Source organism: Salvia hispanica, chromosome 6 (genome assembly GCF_029641045.1).
Source record: "Salvia hispanica isolate PSC_SH4W2 chromosome 6, Shi_PSC_v1, whole genome shotgun sequence".
NCBI classification, from domain to species: Eukaryota; Viridiplantae; Streptophyta; class Magnoliopsida; order Lamiales; family Lamiaceae; genus Salvia; species Salvia hispanica.
The window spans coordinates 30,151,941-30,176,189 of NC_142697.1; the positions used below are offsets into that span (position 1 = coordinate 30,151,941).

The 24,249-nt window shown below is 36.3% G+C and overlaps 2 protein-coding genes and 1 pseudogene across 2 annotated transcripts; all 3 read right to left on the reverse strand.

The window, feature by feature from the left end:
* Positions 1-712: 712 nt before the first annotated feature.
* Positions 713-1,224, reverse strand: LOC148923548 (uncharacterized). The gene is made up of 2 exons (XM_089061531.1): positions 944-1,224; positions 713-854 (listed from the first exon to the last, which is right to left on the reverse strand). The coding sequence occupies exons 1-2, from the start codon at positions 1,222-1,224 to the stop codon at positions 713-715; spliced, it is 423 nt and encodes a 140-aa protein (XP_088917657.1).
* A 14,951-nt stretch (positions 1,225-16,175) lies between these two features.
* LOC125199173 (F-box protein At5g18160-like) lies at positions 16,176-17,749 on the reverse strand (annotated as a pseudogene).
* A 1,536-nt stretch (positions 17,750-19,285) lies between these two features.
* LOC125205852 (uncharacterized) lies at positions 19,286-23,726 on the reverse strand. The gene is made up of 2 exons (XM_089061996.1): positions 23,278-23,726; positions 19,286-22,879 (listed from the first exon to the last, which is right to left on the reverse strand). Exons 1-2 carry the CDS (start codon positions 23,654-23,656, stop codon positions 22,485-22,487), a joined length of 774 nt encoding a protein of 257 aa, XP_088918122.1. The 5' UTR covers positions 23,657-23,726; the 3' UTR covers positions 19,286-22,484.
* Between the last annotated feature and the right edge of the window lie 523 nt (positions 23,727-24,249).

Here is a 24,249-nt window from a genome sequence, read left to right on the forward strand (position 1 = left end):
ATATAAAAAGTATAAATATGGAATATTCTTTTGAGTTTGAATTTGGAGTAAATGATTGGAGTAAAATTACTTTTTGGTATACACTATACTCAAAAATGGATTTGAGTTTGGTGTAAATGATTGGAGATGGACTTAGATGTAATCACCTTTTACCATATGAAATAGTTAGAATTGAATATTGTATTTATAGCAATATGGTTTCTTGTTATTTTCTACAATATTCATGAAACCAAACATGACAGATTCGTCTGGTTTGGTAAACACTGAAATACCAAAACTTGAACTTACTATAGCAAAGTTATGTTTTGTAGGTACGTGTGTATGCCGGGTCGACACGATACGACCAAACACGAACACTACACGACGAAGAAACCTTAGAACTCGAACCAAACCTTAGATTCCAAACACTACACTACAAAGAAACCTTACACAACACAGATAGACAAATGTAGACTAAAATTATGAACTAAAACGAGAACACATTCTCAAATCAGAAATTCTTGAGAGAGAAAAAGGGGCGGCACGGTAATTAAACCACAGCTGCATCCTTAAACATATCTACTTGTTGAAAAGTTCTTGTCTTGTTGAAGTAGTAGATGACATCAATTTTATCCAGCAACGTCAAAATGTCACCATCTTTAAAATGTTTGATTGGATGAACACTTATATAATCAAAATCAAAACCAATAATACTCAACTTGTACTCAATGGTTCAAGAATCCTCGACTTGGTATTCCTTCATCATCCAGATGTCAACTTCGTTGTTGCGTGTGTATGTATAACAGAGGCAGTCCCTCAAAACAAACAAATCCCAATTTCCAATCACATCTTTGATAGGAGGAACAGAGAAGATTCTAAAACATTCCATCTCAACATCAAAACCACAAATCCGTACGTTATCACTCAAATCAAATACACTCCAATTGAGGTTGCCATTGCATACAATGCTTTGACCCCAAATCTAAACCCTAAACTAGAAGCAGCACCGGCTTCAACACGCCTCCACGTTCCTATTCCGAGGGTGTATACGTGATGAGCGGAGTCAGATTCACGGAGCCTATTGATACTGAGCACATTATATTGCCCACTTATTTTGCTCACACCGAATCCGAACTTGAAAGCAAGAGGTGGGATGTAAACTAAGGGGCAACGGAGCTCGATGTATTCATGAGTGACAGATTGCATATGTAAAGAATGCAATCCATTAGCAGTGATACCTTCCATAAATCCTCTGCTTCGGTGAGGGATATCGAAGTCCGTGAGCGGAATGTAGTGAAGATCATGGCTGTAACGCCCCACTTTTTCAAACCCTAATTTTCGGGTTATAAAATTTTTGCATTAAATGCCTTAAATGCTATGATATGTGGATTAATTGATGAGTATTAATTGCATGGTGTCTTTGTGACCTAATTGCGTATGAGAATTGAGATTGAGTTGAATAGTCAACTTGTTGAAATTATGACGTGGCTATTGAATAGTCAAAGATGTGGAAAATATGATGTGGCCGTTGAAAGGTCAATGCGTTGAGAAAATAAAGTGAAAGTGAAGAAATGATTGATTTGGTGTGAATATTTGATGCGGAGTAATATGATTGTGGTGAATTATTTTCCCAAGGGTTGAGTGAGATTAAATAGGATTTTCATAAATATCCTACCCAATTATTGAAATATTCGACCATCACTATTATTGGAGAAGGAATTATATTTTTCTTGGATTTAATTATTTGTTTGGGATAATTATCCGAATTAAATCCAAAGTCCAATTAAACTTTAATTCCACCTTGGAATTTTCGAAACTCCACCTTTGATTTTCTATGAGATTTTCGAAAATCTCATATATTATGGGAGAAGGGATTATTTATTTATTTGATCCCTTATTTATTCTCTTCCATGAATAAATATAAATATGCTAGAATATCCTACCATATCTTGTCAAATCTAAGAAGATCTTGCCATATCCTAATTAAATTATGATTTGGAAATTTAATCCCTTATGAGAGAGGCATAAAAATCGCCTACTACTATTATTTGGGGAGGATTTAATTATTTTATTTTGCTCCGTGATATATTATTCTACTCCATGAAATATTTGAATTTAAATCATAGGCTAATTAAATAGCCTAATTTTCGAATTCCTTGTTTTCCTCAACCAAATTAACGCCAACTACTATATTCAAATCTCTCCATATCTTCTCAAATCTTTAATTTATTTAATTAAAGATATTATTTTGGCACTCTATAAATACATGGGAGATCCTAAACCCTAGCAACATAAATCACGCCCCCCACTCCCCCAAATTTTCGAAATCTCTCTCCCCACTCTCTCCAAAATTTCTTCTACTTTCTCCATTAATTCTTCATCTTTTGGAGAAGAATTGAAGCTGATATTCAAGAGTTTATTGAAGAATCAAGGCTATAACTTGTTTCTACCGATCGTTCTTTGGGAAAGGTACTTTAATTTTTGATCTTCTCTTCTTCTACAGATTAATCGGTGTTCTTGAGTCCACATGCATTTAGATTGAGTGAAGGGGAAATAAGTTGATGAATTTGGGATGCATATAAGTGTGTGTGTGTGAAAACGTGTGTGTGCGTGATCGTGTGTGTGTGCGCACGCCTCGGCGTGCGTGCACATGTGTGGTGTTCGTGTGCGTGTGTTGTGTGTGTGGAACACTCATGCGTGACACGATTTAATGGTGAATTTGGAGTTGTTATTCGAATAAAAATGATATGCTAATCGTACTTCGATTTTTGGATGATGATATTAAAGATTTATCGATAGGAAAAAAAGGAGAAACGTGGGAACATGCATGACTTGAAATCAATAATCGAAACTGATTTGTGATACGCCTAATTTAAAGGTGATACTTCGCGCTCTCAGCGTGATAAACGAGGAGAAGAGAATACTTTCGAGCTAAGCCGACAAGGTGGGCTTTCTTTTAAAATAAGGACATTGTCCTAAACTGATATTGATGAGAATGATATATGTGTTATCATGCCTTGATTTGTTTTGTCGTGCCTATCCCTTGTGGCTATGCCACTATTGATTTAATCGAATTCGGATCCTTGTAGAGCCGCAAACTCTATTTGGGTTGGTGTACACCAATGTTAGACCGAGTGTCAGCGTACGGGTTGGCCGGTCTAGTGACCTGGATTGCGGCCGCATTCCTTGTCATGTAGAATGAGGATATGGTAAACGTCGATGTGAATAATGATTGCACGACCGTGATATTTGATAAAGAATATATTTTGGTGCCTCGGGTCTTTCTAAAGTTAAAACCCCGACGGACACTTGAAAATGGCATGATAATTACTATTGTTGATAAAACTGTTTTCGGCAATGAGTCCACTGAGTATGATTATAGTACTCAGCCCTGCATGTGTTTTCCCTATGTGCAGGTTGAGTGGTGGCGAGCGGGCGGCGGTGTTGAGTAGGAAATAATATCATGATCTGTTGGAACTTTAAGTGTCGTTGTGTCTCCATACATAGCCTCACTTCTCTCTTGATCGCTTCCGCTATATTATGAAAACTTGTGATAATTTGGTTGGGTTGGATTATTTTATTTCGTGGGAATATTTTGGATATGGAACAGTTGAGATTGTTTTGGAAACTTTGATAAGCATTTATTGCGATAGTCTTTTTGTTGGATTCCTTTGCTAAGGCATTATTCTTCTTCTACTTAATTGTTCATTAAATATTTTGGTTAAATCCCTTTTAAATGAAACCCTAGCCTATGATCTTTGATACATTTAAGTCCGCCTAGTTAACGATCGCCGCATTTATTATACCCTAGATGGGCGGGTCGTTACAATGGCTCTTCTCCGCATCGACTTTGTCTTTGTCTTCAATTTCGAAAATCATATTTAAAATGATGTAATATATCACCACTCTTTGATTTAGAAGCAAATTCAATCTTATTTCACTCTCATTTTATTATAAAAGTAATATCTATAAGTGAGACTCATATTCCACAAACTTATTCAATCCACTTTTCTTTACATTTCTTAAAACTCGCGCCCTAACTAATTAAAACTCTTAAGTTGGGATGGAGGGAGTATTATCTTGATATAAAAATTTCCTATCAAACATCAGTGGCTGATATTGAATTATTTAACTAGCTTATCAAACACATGGAAGAAAAGTCATTTTATTCCATCGGGCCCTATCTTAACAATATCCCACGCCATTTATCAAATGAGCCATAAATTTAAAACGATAAGTTTATCGAAAAATAAGGATTTATTTTGATATTTTTCATTTTTTTATATATTTGCGGGGAAATTTTTTCTAATTAAGGTCTCTAGAAGGGTAAAATATAAAATACATTATGGACTAATTTTAAAGTTAACTCTAAAGTATTGATAAAACAATAAGGATTTGGTAATCATACTCTTAATTTTCAAAATTGATCACTAATTTAGATAAAAAATAAATAGTGGAGGTGGAACATCACTCTCTCATCTCCTTATAAGAAGCAATACTGTATACTCCTAATTAACTAGAATTAATGAGAGCAATACGTAAATGAGTAACATAAGATATTTTCTAGTACTATAACTTCGTAGATTATTTTGGCAGGGTGGAACTCCAAATCTACTTAACCGCAAAAAGCTTAGTCTTGAACAAATGATTGAGCTGTGAGATTAACAAGGGGACCTCCATTTGGAATGTTGCATTCCATTCAATTGTCAGTTACATTAAGTACTTTAGGAATTGAAGGTCTTGATTTTGAGCAAAAATTTAGTGGTCAAGGCATACCACGTGGTAATGTGATGTGGTATGTCCCACTAATAATACTTTGACAAATGGATTTATAGAAGTCCAACTAAATACTTTCATCTTTTTTTTAAAAATGGACATTATTATAAAATTAAGATCATTTTCCATCTTTATGTTTAATAGTATAATTATTCATATATGTGCAATGGTAAAATAATATAAAAATGAAACTATATAATTATTCCTAATTTGGCATAGTTAATGTAATGCCACTGAATTTTATTTATAATTTAATTTATAGTTACATTTTTTATTTGTGATTTTTCGCACAGTTAATGTAATGAAAACTTAAATATGTTGTTACTTTATTTCTTGTTTTATATGTATGCAAAAAATTACAAATGATTACCATAACCTTAAACTAAATCATAAACAAAATTTTTTAGCATTATATTAAACGTATGTAACTATGATTGATTATATAATTTCATTTTTATACTTATTTTACCATTGTTAAAGACTATATGAATAATTATATTAAATATATAAGTAGCTAATAATTAGAAAATGACATAAAAATTAATTTTATTATATTAAATTATCACTGACATACCATAAAAAACTCTAAAAATCAAAATATAATAAGATAATTACTACATTTATTTTGTTTATTAAATTATTCTCAGAATTAGAAATATAAAACGACGAAATAATTTTTACTAGTTCATAGTGGAAGTATTATGGTAAATATAAACGCATTCATTATATTAAATATAAGTACTTTTAATTTTTGGATAGTTTCCAAATTTTATAATAATGTCCATTTTTAGAAAAGAATGAAAGTATTTAGTTGGACTTCTATAAATCTATTTGTCAAAGTATTATTAGTGGGACATACCATATCACATTGTCATGTGGTATGCCTTGACCACTAAATTTTTATTCATTGATTTTGGTATTAGTGCTAGAGGTAATTATAAAGAAACCTTTGACACGAACATGACCAAATAACAATAAAACCACAAATGTGAACTAGCATTTATGAACTAGAACAAGATTTTAGAGATCATCCCACAAATTATATATTAGCTAGGCTCTGTATATGGTGCGTGAACAAGATAGCGCCAAATCCAAACACAACACGATAAAGAAACTTTCAACGCGTACACGGCCAGATAACGAAAAAAACACAAATGTAGGCTAACATTAAGAAATAAAACAAGATCATGTTCTTAATTCTGAAACTCTTGAGTGATAAAAGGCTAGGAGTGAAAATCATGACAAAGGTAAAGTAAGTCCCTACAGAAGATGAAGAAACTTTCAACTCATACCGACTTCTTGAATAGTTCTTGTCTTGTTGGAGTAGTACATGAGTTGTTTCTCTTCCACCAACATCAAAACATCACCGTCTTTGAAAACTTTAATTGGATTAACAGGCATATAATTGTTGGGAAATAAACACAGGCAATACGAATATAAAGGAGAATAAACACAACGAATTGTTTACCCAGTTCGATACAAAGTGTATCTACGTCTGGGGGCGATGCTAAGCTAGGGATTTCACTATATAATTTAAGGATGATTTTACAATGAGGGAGCACCTCTATTTATAAGCAAAATAGAGAGCCCTAATTCTAGTCAAACTAGGAAACATATTCCATAAGGAAATATCTTCTATGGAATAAATCTATCATAAGGAAATATACTTCTAGGAAACAAATCCTAAATATGGTAGGAGATATTTTAGGCTCCATAATTAACAATCTACCACTTGGAGTCTAACAACTCCTACGCCACCATATCCTCGTGATCTCATCCCTGCATCCGCTTAGCATCGTCTAACCATCTCTTCAAGTTCCAAGGCCAATTGAAGCTATGCATAGCTTCAATTTCTATAAGGTCACCACCTTAGTAAACATGTCTGCTGGATTCTCACTTCCAAGTATCTTCTCAAGTTGCAGGATTTTCATCTCCACTAGGTGTCGAATGTAATGATACTTCAACTCCACATGCTTTATCCTATAATGAAATGCTGGATTCTTTGCCAAGAAAATAGCACTCTGACTATCACTATAGAGTCCGCTACTCTTGTTCTCCTTCCCAAGTTCATCTAAGAAAATATGCAACCACACCATCTCCTTGCTTGCCTCCATCGCAGCTACATATTCAGCCTCCGTAGTAGACAAAGCAACGGTCTTCTGCAACTTAGAAGTCCATGAAATAGCAGTACCACCATAAGTAAATACATGCTTTTTCTCCCATCAAGATCATTGGACGCCAAGTCTGCATCCACATAACCTGCCAGCTCGACATTCTTGCCATTGAAATATAAGACTCTTTCTGTAGTACCTCTCAAGTATCTAAGGATCCATTTAACTGCTTCCCAATGTTGCTTGCCCGGATCACCCATGAACCGACTCACTACTCCCACTGATTGTGCAATATGAGGCCTCGTACACACCATTGCATACATAATACTGCCAATTGCTGAAGCATAAGGAACTTTCTTCATTTCAGCACGTTCTTCCTTTGTACTCGACAACTCCTTCTTCGACAGCTTGAAGTGACTGCCCAAAGGCACACTTACTGGCTTCGAATTATCCATGTTGAATCCTTCCAAAACCTTACCAATATAAGCAGTTTGCGAAAGATACAATTTTCCTGCCGCTTTGTCACACTCGATTCTCATGCCCAAAATTTGATTAGCCTCTCCAAGATCTTTCATTGGGAATCGTTCAGACAATTGCCTTTTCAACTTATCCATCTCCTTTGGATCACGTCATGCGATCAACATATCATCAACATATAATAACATGATAAGATAGCTCTTGTCAAACCTCTTGTAGTAACAACAATGGTCAGCGTAGCATCTTTTATAGCCAATCTCCATCATGAATCCATCAAACTTCTTGTACCACTGCTTTGGAGCTTGCTTTAAACCATACAAGCTCTTTTTCAACTTGCACACAAGATTTTCCTTTCCTTTTACTACGAATCCCTCAGGCTGTGTCATGTACAACTCATCCTCCAAATCACCATGAAGAAATGTCGTCTTTACATCCATTTGATGTAACAATAGATTTTCTGCAACTACCATACTCAACACTAAACGAATAGTAGTTAGTTTCACAACAGGAGTGAATACATTTGTATAATCAATACCGTATCGTTGCCTAAATCCCTTGACAACCAGCCTAGCCTTGTAGCGCTTGCTATCATCAGCTTCACCTTTGATTCGATAAACCCACTTGCAATGCAATGCCTTTTTCCTTTTGGAAGTTCCACAAGCTCCCATGTGCCATTCAGGAGAAGAGAGGCAAACTCGTCATCCATGGCAATTTTCCACCTTCGTTTATCAGGGCCTTCTCCTGCCTCTGCATAACACTCAGGTTCACCACCATCTGTAAGTAACAAATAGAAATTAGAGGGCGAGTATCTATCAGGTGCACGTTCCTCTCTAGTCTGTTTAGGCAGCGGAATAATCGGTGGTGGAGTGCTTGGTTCTTCTTCAAGCACCTCTTCAGCATTCTTACTCTTCTTGCTCCCACTCGAGTTTGAGATGTCTAGCTCGACTACTTGGCGCTCAGAACTGCTGGAACTCGACGCCTCCAATCTATCCTTGTATAATACTTGTTCATTGAAAAAGACATCTCTACTGCAAATAACCTTATTATGGTTCTGCTCATCCCAGAGTCTATAACCGAACTCATCGCCTCCATAACCAATGAACGTACACTTAATAGATTTGGCATCCAACTTACTTCTCTCAACAGAACTAACATGAGCATAAGCAACACAACCAAAGATACGTAGGTAAGATAGATTCACCTCTTTTCCTATCCAAACCTCCTCGGGTATCCGAAACTCCAACGGAACTGATGGACCTCTGTTGATTAGGATCGCAACTGTGTTGACTGCATCTGCCCAAAAATTCTTTGGCAATCCACTTTTCAACCTCATGCATCTTGCTCGCTCATTCAACGTTCTGTTCATGCGCTCCGCGATTCCATTCTGCTGTGGAGTTCCTTTCACAGTCTTCTCCATGCGAATTACATTCTCTGCGCAAAACTCCTTGAACTCTGCAAGTTCATATTCTCCTCCATTATCGAATCTTAGACACTTCACCTTCAGCCCGATTTCAGTTTCAACAAGGGCTGTCCACTTCCTGAAAGTATCAAACGCATCAGATTTACTCTTCAGAAAATAAACCCATACCTTTCGAGTTGAGTCGTCGATGAATGTCATATAATGTTCAGAGCCTCCTAAGGACTTCACAGGTGCTAGTCCCCATAGATCGCTATGGACCAACTCCAACTTCTGTGTCTGTGTCTTCAATTTTCTGCCTCGTCTTGAGAAACTCACCCTTTTCTATTTTCCAAACACGCAATCCTCACATAGGCCAACTTCAACTATTTTCAAGCCCGACAGTAAACCTTTTGAGCACATTATCTTCATCCCTTTCTCGATCATGTGGCCAAGACGACAATGCCACAAATCTGCATTATTTGCTTCACTTGCAATATCAATGCATTCTTTGGAGTTAGTTGTGGTATACAACGTACCCTCCTTCTTACCTCGAGCTACTATCATAGCTCCCTTGGTAATCTTCCAATTGCTGCAGCCAAATGTTACCGTGTACCCTTCTGCATCAAGCTGCCCAATCGAAATCAAGTTTCTCTGTAATCCAGAAATGTGTCTAACTCCATTCAGTTTTATTACGGATCCATTGGATGTCACTACCTTCACGTTTCCCTTTCCCGCGATATCTAAGGGCTCGTCATCAGCCATATATACTTTCCCTAAATCCCCAGAACCGTAGTTTTCCATTACCAACACATTGCTGTATGAATGGAACGACGCTCCAGAATCCAATACCTACGATTCCATCGGACTACTCACACTTAGGACCAACGCCTCGCCATCGTCATCTGACATGGTAGCGTTTGCTGTATTCTTCTCTTTTTGATCCTTATTCTTATATTTCTTCGGTGCCTCACACTGATTTCTAAAGTGCCCAAACTCATCACAATTCCAGCATTTAACTCGATCCAAATCCTTCTTGGATTGGCTCCTTCCTCTGGATTTTGATCTTCCACGATTTTGCCTTCCTTTCGATCTGCCTCTCTGTTCTGTACTCAATACTGAACCAGAAGTAGAAAATCCCGATTCTTTCCGGTGAACTTCCTCACCAATCATCAAATCTCTTACTCTGTCAACTGTCAGGTTTGTCTATGCAGCAGTAACTTCTATCACTGTGCCAGCCCAACTCTCAGGCATGGACGATAGCAAAATTAGGACACGAATTTCATCAGCGAATTTAGCATCATCAGAGTTCAGTTGCGAAGTAATCATGTTGAACTCGTTGAGATATTGTTGCACCTCCTTTCCCTCTTGCATTCTAAAATTAAACAATCGTCTAATCAGATGTACCTTGTTTGCCGTTGATGGTTTTTGATACATATCCTCCAAGATCCTCATCATCTCCTTCGTCAACTTTGTTGCAGTCGTGTGATAAGCCACCTCCTTGGACAACGATAACCTAATCACGCTCATCACTTTTCTGTCCAGCAGCTCCCACTCCTCCGGTTCCATCTTTTCGGGTTTGGCCTTTAAAGGTTTCCACAGATCTTTACCGTACATGTAATCCTCAATCTGCATCTTCCAAAATCTAAAATCAGATTCGTCGAACTTCTCTACATCAATCTTCCCATCGATCCCCATCGTGATTTCTGCCTCTTAAACCCCAGGCTCTAGATACCAGTTGTTGGGAAATAAACACAGGCAATCACGAATATAAAGGAAAATAAACACAACGAATTGTTTACCCAGTTCGATACAAAGTGTATCTACGTCTGGGGGCGATGCCAAGCCAGGGATTTCACTATATAATTTTAGGATGATTGTACAATGAGAGAGAACCTCTATTTATAAGCAAAATAGAAAGCCCTAATTCTAGTCAAACTAGGAAACATATTCCATAAGGAAATATCTTCTATGGAATAAATCTATCACAAAGAAATACACTTCTAGGAAACAAATCCTAAATATGGTAGGAGATATTTTAGGCTCCATAATTAACAATAATAAGGCCAATCAAAATCACAATCCCAATCAAAATAAAAACCAATAGTACTAATCTTGTATTCACGTTTTCTGACCAATTGACTAGCAACCGTAGTTGGTTTTTTCTCGGTTACTGTTTCCACAGCTCTCTACCTTGATGGATTCGACTTTTGGAACCGACACAAGCTGTCTCCTAAAGTTTCTCACCGCGGCTACTTTCGTGATGATCAATTCATGCGATGTGGCCATCTTCTCGGCATCCTTCAAGGTGCCTATCTTTGGCATCCATCATCAGCCTCTCATTCTCTTCAGCGGGCTGTTCCCTTGTAGCCTATTCCTCCGTCCATGGCGGCCGCCTCAGCGCTGCCCCCACCAGCCCGAGACGTGGTCGTTGCCGTCGTGTCTTACTATGTCGTCACTTTGTTGGTAAAGAACCTCCTGTTGGGCAAAGTTTCAGCCCCTTACTAACTGCTGAGCCTCCTCTTCCTTGATGTTGTTCCGATAGTGACAGATATCATGTTGAAAAGTACAATGCAAAAATAAAAGACATTAAAAGCTTCATCGACTACATGCATTAGACTTGAATTGTTGTTGTGATACATATACATCCCTATTTATAGGACTAGAGAAGTAATGCTCCTAGGAACAATACAATTGGAATTATAACACTAATATTAATAGTATATTCCTTGAAACTCTAAAGTGACCATTTCCAATATTCTTGGGACTCTCATATTATATTTCCATGTTGATCGGCTCTATAGCATAAATGTAGATTAATATTATAAACTAGAATGAGATTATAGGCAAAACCACCCACAATAGATTGACAACATCCCAAAATATATATAGTAGCTAGGCCTAGCATATAGTGTGTATGTTGGGTCGACACATAATGACCAAACACGAACACTACAAGACAAAGAAACCTTAGAACCCGAATACTACATGACAAACAAACCTTAGATTGTGAACACTACACAACAAACAAATCTTATAACCCAAACACACAAATGTAGACTAATACTATGAACTAAAACAAGATCACATTCTCAAATCCAAAATTCTTGAGTGAGGAAAGGTTAGGAGTGAAAATCAGGGTACTAACGTAATCCTTCGCAGCTGCATCCTTAAACATAGCGACTTGTTGAAAAGTTCTTGTCTTGCTGGAGTAGTAGATGAGACGATCTTCATTCAACAACATCAAAAAGTCACCATCTTTGAAATGTATAATTGGATCAACACACATTAAATCCCTATCAAAATCAGAAACAATAGTACTCAACTTGTACTCTATTGTCCAAGAATCCTCGGCTTGGTATTCCTTCATCATCCAAATGACAAGTTCATTGTCCCGTGTGTAAGAACAACAGAGACAGACCCTCAAAACAGACAGATTATTTCCTCCCGGAGGAACCGGGAAAATTCTAAAACATTCCGTTTCAACATCAAAACCACAAATCGACATGTTATAACTCCAATCACATACTATCCAATGGAGGTTGCAATTACATACCACGTTTCGACCATAAAATCCAAAACCAGAAGCAACGCCAGGTTCAACACGCCTCCATATTCCTGTTCCGAGGGTGTACACGCAATGTTCAGAGTTGCATTATATTTCATACATAATTATATTATATTTAAGAGATGAGAAATCACCATATTTGTGCATAATTAATAGTTGGAAATTATGTAAAAAATACAAATCCAAAATCATAGTGCATGAACTAGCAACAATCCCAAAAATCATTCTAGAATTTCAAACATGTACATAAAATTATTGTATTAGATGACTAGCATTGATGATAAGCGAAAACCAAAAACATAATATCATTGAATAATATAATACACAATTCAAATTATGCTTGCGGGTGTGGGTACCAGCAAAATCGGGTTTGGATACCCGCGGTACCCGTTTCGACACTCCTATTTAATACTTTCTTCATTTCTTAAGAAATAGAAACTTTTTCTTTTTAATTTGTTATTCAAAAATAAAAAACTTTCCATTTTCAGTAAATGGATCCCATATTTCATTGTGAGAGCACCATCACAACCTCAGATTAATCCACCTCCACTTAATCTACCTCCTTGAGTCGAGAACCAACCGTTTGTGTTGAGTATGATCCATCCTTGATCTGGGGGCTTCCCATTTAACCATCCGGGCTCTCTTCCCATTTCAAATTTACCTTTTACCACCCCTATTTCATTAAAAACATAAACTAAAATCAACAAATTATGACAATAAAAGAGAAAAAGTAAGATACAAATGTCTAATCTGTTTTGCGACCTAAACAAAGGAAGACATGTTTTTCTCTCTTTTCCTCTGTAGTTAATCTACAAGACACTAAAATCAGTTTACTAACAGATTCCTCCGCGTCAGCCCTAGCCCTAGGTTCCAAGGGCCGTTCAATGGCCATGATCCTTTTCAACATCATCGCCGCTGCGAGGGATGTACCAAAAGCTCACAACTGCCCTTCTCACTTGAATAAAGTTCATAAACTAAAGAATTCAAAGAATCACACAAATGGAGGCACAATTCAGAATTAGACATTTTAACTGAAAATCTACATTATTCTTTAACAGTGGGTAATGAATTAGATACATATACTAGGTAGTAGCTAGGCTGGCCGGGTCGACACAACACACATCACAATAAAGATACTTCAACACAGACACGGCCATATAACGACAAAACACATTTAGACGAACATTATGAACTAGAACGAGATCACATTCTCGACTCCAACATTCTTGAGTGAGAAAAGGCTAAGGGTGTAAATCATGAAAGAGGCAATGTCATCCTCAGAAGTTGTATCCGTAAGCAAAATGACTAGTCGAATAGTTCTCGTCTTGCTGGAGTAGTAGATGAAGCACGTCACTTCCATATAACGAAAACATCGCCATTTTTTAAAATTTTGATTGGATAAACACAAATCATATTAACACCAAAACCATAATCAAAATCAATACTAATCTGGTACTTTATGATCCAAGATTACTCGATTTTGTATTCTTTCATCAGCCAGATGGCAACTTTATCGTCCAATCTATAAGACAAACAGAGGCAGTCCCTCCAAACATTCAACTGCACATCCACAGCAAGTCGATCTAATGCTGGAGCAGAGAAGAGGCTAAAACATTCTGTTTCGAGATCAAAAGAACAAATCTGGAAGATTCGAGCGGAATCATATACTGTCCAGTGGAGGTTGCCATGTATACATGCAAATAGAATGTGCATGCAGAAGTAGGGCCGGGATCAACGCGCCTCCACGTTCCTGTAACTAGAAATGACGCACTTATTTTGCTTACACCAAATCCAAAACACATCACATAAGCTGAGATCAATTTAACACGGCATCAAAGCTCGATATATTCATGAGTGATCAGATTGCATATGTGAATATGACGCACTACCGATGAGTATAGAAGAAGCAATCCATTAGTTTGATGAGCTCAATATATTAATGGTGGAGATGGAAGAAGTAGCTGCTGCGTTGTGTGAATAAGAATTTGGGCTTCTTCTCTTCACTTTTTTTTAATATGTATTTTTCAATTTTTGTATTTTTAAATTTGAATTCAAATGACAATTCAAACCAAAATCATGGAGGATTGTCCAAAATTCCTCGACTTGATATTCCTTCATCAACCAAATGATGAGAAATTCATATTCCCATGTGTAAGAAAGTCGCTCAAATATCAAAACCCCAACCAAATATATGGAGGATTGAAACTTGAACCAAATCATCTAAAACGGTTTACAGAAATTTAACCCATTGAGTACATAATAACTGAAGAATTCATCAAATTAGCTCATGATGGGTCAACGCAATGCACTGCACGATAAATAAACCTTTCGCACAGACAACCATATAGCGATAAAACACATGATGTAGACAAACATTATGAATTAGAAAGAGATCACATTCTCAACTCCAAAATTCTTGAGTAAGAAAAGGCTAGGAGTATAAATCATTGCAGAGGCAATGTCATCCTCTGAAGTTCCATCCGTAAGCATAGTCTTGTTGGTGAAGTAGATGATGCACTTCTCTTCCATAAACATCAGAATATCGCCATTTTCAAAACTTTGATGGTTCTAGTCCTTGACGCGGTATTCCTTCATCAAAATTTATTTTTCACATTTATATCTAAATAGATGTAATCACCTTTTACTATACGAAAATGGTTAGAATTTAATATTGCATTTATAGCCAAATGGATTCTTGATATTATATCTTGCTAGCAAATTCAATCTTCTATGTACCATCTAACATAGACAAAAGAAATTCAATAACAATAAAGTGTTTAATTTTCGATACCGGAGAAATAGCTCTTGAATTTTCAAAATTTCATTTGAATTTAGGCACCATATTCAAAATTTAACCTTACAGGGAAGCAGGTATCTGAAATCATCTTTTCACAGCCTTTATAAAGAAATTATCAATTTAGATCCTTCAACAGTTCCATCATTTTTCTCTCTTCGTTTCTTCAGTTTTTCATGTTCATTTAGATTAGGTTTATGAACTACAATGAGATTATAGACAACATCAAAAAACTACATATACTAGTGTATGGACATCGGGTGGATAGAATAAGTGAAAAAACAAACACTAGATGTCAATGATACCTTAGAACCCAAAAACTACACGACAAACCTTAGACACAAACATGTATCAGCACAAACACACAAATGTAGACTAAATTTTAAGAACTAAAATGAGATCACATTCTCGAATCTAAAATTCTTGAGTGAGAAAGCTAGGTGTTAAAATCAAAGCAGTAAAGTAACCCGCAACTGCATCCTTAAACATACCGACTTGTTGTATAGTTCTTGTCTTGTTGGAGTAGTACATGAGCCTATGCAATCTTGCTATGTACCGATTTTCATCCGATAATATCAACATGTTGCCATCATTGAAAATTTTAATTGGATCAAGAATACGTTTAAAATAAAAATAAAAACCAATAGTACTTATCTTGTACTCTATGGTCCAAAACTCCTCGACTTGGTATTCCTTCATCATCCAGATGACAAATGCTTTGTCACAAGTCATGTAAGAATAATATAGATGGTCCCTCAAAACAGTCACACCACCCTCACCAACTACCACATGCACAGGAGGACTAGAGAATGTGTAGTCTGGTTTTTTAAACACTAGGTGCGTGTGAAACGCCAAAACTTGAACTCGTTATAGCAAAGTTATGTTTCTAATTAATTCTTACGTACGCCCATTTCTATTAATAGACAATAACCCACAATATATGTACTAGACCGACAGGATAACAACACAACAAAAAAAAAGTAGAACCCAAACACGACACGATAAGAAATCCTTCAACACAAACACGAACAAACGCAATAATAATGTGATTTGATATGTGTTGGTTCGACTCCGTAGCAAAATGTAGATTAATATTATGAACTAGAGATTATAGGCAACAACCCACAATATATACACATGCTGGGCTTGACATACCAGGCGTGCCTAGTATACCTGAACACATAGACCACACGATAAAAAAAACTTCTACACGAATATGACTGAATAACGACAAAATACAAATGTAGACTTGCATCATGAACTAGAGCAATATGTCAACATCCAAAATATATATGCTAGCTAGGCCTAACATAGTGTGTATGTCGGGATCGACACGATAAGACCAAACACGAACACTACACGATAAAGAAACCTTAGAACCCGAACAATACATGACAAACAAACCTTAGATTCCGAACACTACACAACAAACAAACCTATGAACCCGAACACACAAATGTAGACTAATATTATGAACTAAAATGAGATCACATTCTCGAATCCGAAATTCTTGAGTGAGAAAAGTCTAGGAGTGAAAATCAGGGCGTTAAGGAGAAGCACAGATCTATCCCTAAACATACCGACTTGTTGAAAAGTTGTTGTCTCGTTGGAGTAGTAGATGAGACGATATTCGTCCAGCAACATTAAAATATCACCATCTTTAAAAATTTTAATCGGGAAAACACAGTCATAATCAAAACCCAAATCCCAATCAAAATCAAAACCCACAGTACTCAACTTGTACTCTATGGTCCAAGAATCCTCGACTTGGTATTCCTTCATCATCCAGATGACAAATATGTCATTTTCATGTGGGATACAATAACAGAGGCAGTCCCTTAAAACACACAAAAACCAATCTCGATATGGATCTCTCATAGGAGGAATGGAGAAGATTCTAAAACATTCTGTTTCAACATCAAAACTGCAAATCCACATGTCATCACACAAATCATATACTTTCCAATAAATGTTTCCATTACATTCAACGCTTAGACCACAAAAAAAGTTGAAACCAGAAGCAGCCCCAGCTTCAACACGCCTCCATATTCCTGTTTCGAGGGTGTATACATAACGAGAGTCGGTGCCCTTAATGATGCAGATGACCTTATATTGCCCACTTATTTTGCTCACACCAAATCCAAAACGCAACGAATGATCCGGCTGTAGTCCTCGGGGCAACAGAGCTCCGTATATTCACGAGTTATTGGATTGCATATGTAAAGAGGATTACATTCTCTTAATCGTTCGTAGAGAAGAATCAATCCATTAGCAGTCATACCTTCTATTGTTGCACTGTTTCGGCGAGGGATATCGAAATCCGTGAGCGGAATGTAGTGAAGATCATGGCTCTTCTCCGCATCGACTTCGTCTTCGTCTTCAATTTCGAAAATCGAGCACTGAGTTGAGTCCCTCTCATTCTCCATCAGCTTCAGGAGAGCTAGGGCGGGTGGGGTTTTGATTTCGGATTTGTGGGAATCGATAAAATCGAGCCATGGTTTGCAAACGGACTTGCTGATTGCGAGGCTTCGGATGGGCAGGCGTGAGAGGATGTTGGTCGTGATTTCTGACGGTAGATTTCCGAACAAATCACGCTCCATTACGGAAGAAGAGGCAGAGCTGGGAATTGGGGCTAAAATGGAAATGAAGGCTTTGGTGAATATTTAATGTATTTATAAAATAATAGTAACGCAATTATTTTTCCTTTGTTTATTTAAGTTCATTGGAAAATGATGAGTTATTTTGATATTTTCCATTTTTTATATATATTATATTTTTTTTAATTCAGGTCCCTAGAAGGGTAAAAATAAAATAGTACATTATGGACTAATTTTAATGTTCACTCAAAAAATTTAATTGGTGATAAAATCAGAAGGATTTGGAAATCATACTCTTTATATTCTAATTTAATAACTACTCATGTTTCACTTTAAATAAACCATTTTCCTTTTTGAAAAATATACTTTAAATTATATATTTCTACAAATAAAAACATCATTTTTTCTATTTTTTCTATCTCTCTTACTTTACCATCTCGACTTTTAACTTACAAAATAACACTAAATAAAATCTTATATTAGAACATAAATCCTCTGCATAGAGTGGTACGGAGGAAGTGATTACTTAGAGGATTTAGACAAAAAAATAAATAAATAAATAAATAGTGGAGGAGGAACAATTTCAGTGTTTAAAAACTTTGATTAAAAATCACAATCCCAATCAAAATCAAAAGCAACCAAGGAACAATTACAATGAATAAAATATTATGCTTAAATTAAATCCAATATATAACTCAAATTTTACCTTTCAAGCCAAATTCAATCAAAAAATTTAAATAATATACTCCCTTCCTCCCGTGATGGTTGGAGTTAGGGAGTTGTCTCTTTTGAGGGACCGCCTTTGTTTTAGTTATTGCACATGGGGTGGCAATGAAATTGTCATCTGGTTAATGAAGAAGTATCAAGTCGAAGAATCTTGGACTATAGAATATAGGTTTAGTACTATTTATTTTTGATCCGACTAAATTGTCGTTTCTTCATCCCATCAAAGCTTTCAAAAATGGAGACATTTTGATGTTGTTGGATGAGAAGACACTCATCTACCATTCCAACAAGACAAGAACTATTCAACCAATCAATATGTGTAAGGATGCAGCTCGAGAGCATTGCTTTACTTATGCTAAGATTTTCACTCCTAGCTTTTTCTTGCTAGAGAGTTTTGGGTTTGAGAATGTTATCTCGTTCTAGTTCATGATATTAATCTACATTTTTGTGTTCATGTGTTATACGAGTTGTGTCCGTGTCTAAGGTTTCAATTAAGTCATGGCTGTTTATGTTCCTTAAACGTTGGCAAATGTCTAACAATAAGACGAGCATTTCCAACAAAAAATATTTGAACTGCCCATATACTAAAACCAGCTGACTTCATCCCGTGTCGCAGTACTTAGTGTTGTTCCGAATGCACCACCACAACAGAAAACGTGGCCAACACCGCAAACACAACCTCTCAACCCCATCACTCGCTGAAGCAGCCGAGGGAATTATGCAGCAGAGGCGCGCAAACACTGCCCTGATCCGCAGATAAGGAAGTGGTTGCAGCACGAGATTGTCCATTACAGACAATTCAGATTATGCTTATATTACAGCCAGTTCAAAGTATTTTACTTTAATTTAACACTTTCAAGCCAACTTTAAAAAATCATTTTCATGCAATTATTATCATATATACTCGTTTTAAAGAAAAAACTGAATCAGCCAGCAAAATGAGAAATATGACCAATTTATTGCACAAGTAACCAAATACTGCAACATCCAAAGAGAAACAATGTGTTGTTACTCATTCCTTCGTCTGCTGGTGCAACGTCGTCATCGGATGAAGACTCATCAGATGAAGAAGTCTCATCAGATGAATAAGCCTCATCAGATGAAGATGAAGAAGCCTGCGCGGGAACATAAGCTGGTAGTTCCAGAAAAAGTTCTACCAAGGCTCCACCATTGCTGAATTTTACCCTCACTTTCCAGTGTGAGGAAATGCAAGATGCCACGAGGACATGTCAAGTCCAACGAAATAGATCTGAGTTCCTTGAAGTTCCGAAGGAATGAGAAGAACCCCAAATCCTTAATCGGTGATGACTTGATGAATTCAATCATTTCTTCCCTGGTAAAGCCAGCCAGCTTAGAGAGAAGTCCACAAGGGAGTATCTGCACAGATGCTTTAGGTATTCAATCCAGCTTAATATCAACAAGAGTAGTTCCTCCGGGATGCAAGTAAAGTGATCGACCCCATTTCCTTCTTCCATTTTCGCTTGTTTCATTTTTCAAATAACAGCCTAAAAGGATAGATTGCAAGGTCAAAATCTCAACAATCTAACATGGCTTAAATACATACCCATGTAATGAATGTAAGGATGGAGGCAATAATACAGTGACATTTCAACCGGAAAAAAACACATTAGACAGCGCGAATTGTGCATGAATTGTGCATAAATTGTGCATTAATGTGCATGAATTGGGTATGGATTGTGCTTAATTGGGTACTAATTAAGTTTATTATAACATTAGACGGCGCGAATCGTGCATGAATTGTGCATTATTTGGGTACTAAGTTGGCCTTTTTTGCAGGCACGATAGCAAGAACTATACATGACAAACCAGACATGAATTTGACTAAGTTGGCTTCGAAACAGGCAAATAAACATCCCAAACCAGAAATTAAGTTAAAGACACAGACAATCCTCAACAAGACATCATGATAGCATGATCTAAACAAGACAATATCAAACACGAATAAAGAGGAAGGAGATTATGAAAAGGCACAGAATGGATAACAGAAAACATGAAATGATGATACAAAATAAACGCAACATCATGAATTGCCAGATCTAACTAAGATGCGCATTAGCAATGTTAATATTACATAGATCTATTATTACATTCGAGTGCAATAAATTAATACTGAGAATTTAAAGAAACCTCTCAGTAAGAAGTGAACGAAATCTCCAATTACAAGATCCCGTGCTTGAATGCTTTAATCCAAAAATAGAAACCATAAAATAGATGACCGGTTATTTCAATACGAAGATCAAAAAACTAATTGTAATGGAAAGAAATGGAAAGGGATGGAAATATGGGGGAAATTTTTACCTCCTCTTCTGTATGTAAATGCAATAGAAGCAGCGGCGGCGAAAAACCCTATATTCAGTATAAAATTTGGAACGCTTAAGGCGTATTTATACAAGAATTGAAGGTCATATCTCGTGTTGTCTTCCGTTAAAACATGACTGCTTCATATATAGTTTGGCAATATGCATTTACTCATTTTCGCCGATTAATTCAGCCAGCCAGCCTCTTCCACTACAACAAGATTCTTTAACCCGGAATCACAACTTTACATTTTACAATAGTAGAATAATGGAGGCAGTTATCTCCATATTTCATCAAACCAAAATAATGATGAAATCAACCATCCTTCAATATCAGACTCTAAAACTTAAAAAAGCTGGATGGATCTAATAAATTTACTATTCAGATCACTCAAACCAATGAGTAAATAGAGCCAACCTTCCATTGAAATTAATAGAAACAAATACCAAAGAACAAATAGGATGGGACAAGTTTAAGGCTTAACTAAAGTTTTTGTGAGTGGCAGATAAAGCTAGACCTACGTGACAGCGTTTCACCATGTCTGTGAAAAGATAAAGAGAAAAAATCAAAAGAAAAAAACTTAAAAATACAAAAATTTTTATGATAATGCTCTAAGTCCATTCCTATGTATTAGTACATCCAGAAATCTCAATTGTAAATCTGAACAACAACTGAGTGATAAGACAAGCTCTGATTCTGCTAGCAATGTTAACACAATCAACTGTATAAGGTAAAATAGATACATAGAAGAAATTAAAAGGAATACCTTCGTCTCCTGCTAATTCATCTTCAGTTCATTGAGCGGAAATTAAAAGGAAAATGCAAGGAGTGGAAATCATGGCATAAGCATTGTAATAAACTGAAGCTGCTGCATCTTTAAAGAGGCCAAGTTCTTGTCTTGTTGGAGTAGTAGATGAGTCGCTAAACAGACATATCCCAATCAACATTGAAGTTCCAATCAAAATCAAGAGTACAACATGAACACTATGGTCCAAGAGTGCAAAATCGATATTATATATGTTTATTTATTTTTTCTGAATAGGAATAGGATACATTACCCATGTTACTGGGAAAAGCCTTTCATTGTTTCACATTGATAGTAACCTTATTTCACATTCCATACATAAGTGTTTACTCAATTTAATTATTTTATATACTACCTTTCCAAACTACGTATAAGATACTCCCTCCGTCCCAATGAATATGAAACATTTGGTTTCTGGCACGAGATTTTGTGCAGTGTTGTTTTGTGAGTTAACAAAGAGAGACTAAAGTAAGAGAGAAGAAAAATTAGATATAGTGTTGTTTCCACTGTAGGAAATGTTTTATTTTTAACAGGACAAAGAAAGTATTTAAGAACATGAAATTATTTAATTTTTCAATCTAAAATTATTAAAATTTAATATTCACCTGAACCTTTGCTACTGGTGAACTCAGCTATACAAAATTCAATCTCACAGGAAGCTGGAATTCGAAACCATCTTTTCAATAGCCTTTATGAAGGCTTCATTTTTTTTCTTCTTTTCTTCATATCTTCATTTCTTCATGTTCATTTAGATTAGGCTTATGAACTAGTACAATGAGATTATAGAAAACAGCCAATATATATATACTAGTGTGGGTCAGGTTGGCACGATCCGGAAAAAACCATACACTAGATGACAAAGAAACCTTAGAACCCAAAAACTACACCACAAAGAAACATTAACACGAACACACAAATGTAGACTAACATTATGAACTAAAACGAGATCACTTTCTCGAATCCGAAATTCTTGAGTGAGAAAAGGCTAGGAGTGAAAATCAGGGCGGTAAGGTAACAGTCAGCTGCATCCTTAAACATTCTGACTCGTTGAAAAGTTCTTGTCTTGTTGGAGTAGTAGATGAGATCAGATTCGTCCAGCAACATCAAAATGTTACCATCTTTAAAATGTTTAACTAGATCAACGCATATATAATCAAAATCAAAACCAATAGTACTCAACTTGAACTCTATAGTCCAAGAATGGTATTCCTTCAACATCCAAATGACAAGTTCATTGTCGTGTGTGTAAGAATAACACAGGGAGTCCCTCAAAATCGACAAATCCCCATCTCCATGTCCCATAGGAGGACCAGAGAAGATTCTAAAACATTCTGTTTCAACATCAAAACCACAAATCCGTATGTTATGACTCAAATCGAACACTATCCAATGGAGGTTGCCATTACATACAATGCTTTGACCATGAAATCTGAAACCAGAAGCAGCGCCGGCTTCAACACGCCTCCATGATCCTATTCCGAGGGTGTACACATTATGAGAGTCGGTGCCCAAATTGATGCAAAGGACCTTATATTGCCCACTTATTTTGCTCACACCGAATCCAAATTCCAACAAATGACCCGGGATGCAGTCCGCAGGGTAACAGAGCTCGGTATTATTTTGCTCACACCGAATCCAAATTCCAACAAATGACCCGGGATGCAGTCCGCAGGGTAACAGAGCTCGGTATATTCACGAGTGATCAGATTGCATATGTAAAGAGGAATACCTGTTGTTGATCGTGGGTAGAGAAGAAGCAATCCATTAGCAGTGGCTTCCATAAATCCTCTGTTTGGATGAGGGATATCAAAGTCCGTGAGCGAAATGTAGTGAAGATCATGGCTTTTCTGCAAATCGACTTCGTCTTCGTCTTCAATTTCGTAAATCGCGCACTGAGTTGCGTCCCTCCCTTTCGGCGTCAGGAGAGCTAGGGCGGGAGGGGTTTTGATTTCGGATTTGTGGAACTCGTCGGAATCGATTAAGTTGAGCCATGGTTTGCAAACAGACTTGCTGACTGCGAGGCTTCGGATGGGCAGGCGTGAGAGGATGTTGGTGGTGATTTCTGATGGTAGATATTTGAAGAAATCACGCTCCATTAATAGACTCATCAATCACACTGAAGACGATGAAGATGAAGATGGTAGAGAGGCGATTTGCCGATTTGGGGCTTTTCATAACCTTTTATATATTCTTTTTAGTTTTAATTTAATGTATTTCAGATAAAGCATTTGTAAAATGAAATGAGTACCCAACTTGGTTAATAGTTAACGACTTAGGTAATTTTGCTTTACCGGGATTGCGGACTAAAAATAATGCTAATTTTTTGTGATAATTTATATTACTAATTTGATTTTTAATCTAATTACTTTTATTATTAAATTAAAAAAGAGTAAACTTAAGTACTACTACTAATTTTTTATTTGTCCCAATCAAGATGACATATTTATATTTTTGGAGTCTCTCCAATTAATACAATCAACCATTTTCTTCTCACTCTAATTAAATATTCAACTCTCTTTTTCACTCCATTTAATACTTACATCCATTGTTTCTCTCTCCAATTAAACAATTAAACATATTAACCAACAATTCCTAAAATATCATGCCGATTAAGAAATGTGTCATCTTAGCCGGGGGGAAAATATATGGAAAAAGCACTCTACATTTTTAAACCTCTTCACATCTCCAAACAATTCGTAAA

Coding starts and splice junctions, on each gene's coding strand:
- LOC125205852 (XM_089061996.1), bottom strand. CDS start 23,656: ATGAGTCTATTAATGGAGCGTGATTTCTTCAAATATCTACCATCAGAA. Junction 22,880..23,277: donor CTACCCACGATCAACAACAG/GTATTCCTCTTT, acceptor ATGTTGAAACAG/AATGTTTTAGAATCTTCTCT.
- LOC148923548 (XM_089061531.1), bottom strand. CDS start 1,224: ATGGAAGGTATCACTGCTAATGGATTGCATTCTTTACATATGCAATCT. Junction 855..943: donor AGATTTGGGGTCAAAGCATT/GTATGCAATGGC, acceptor GGAATGTTTTAG/AATCTTCTCTGTTCCTCCTA.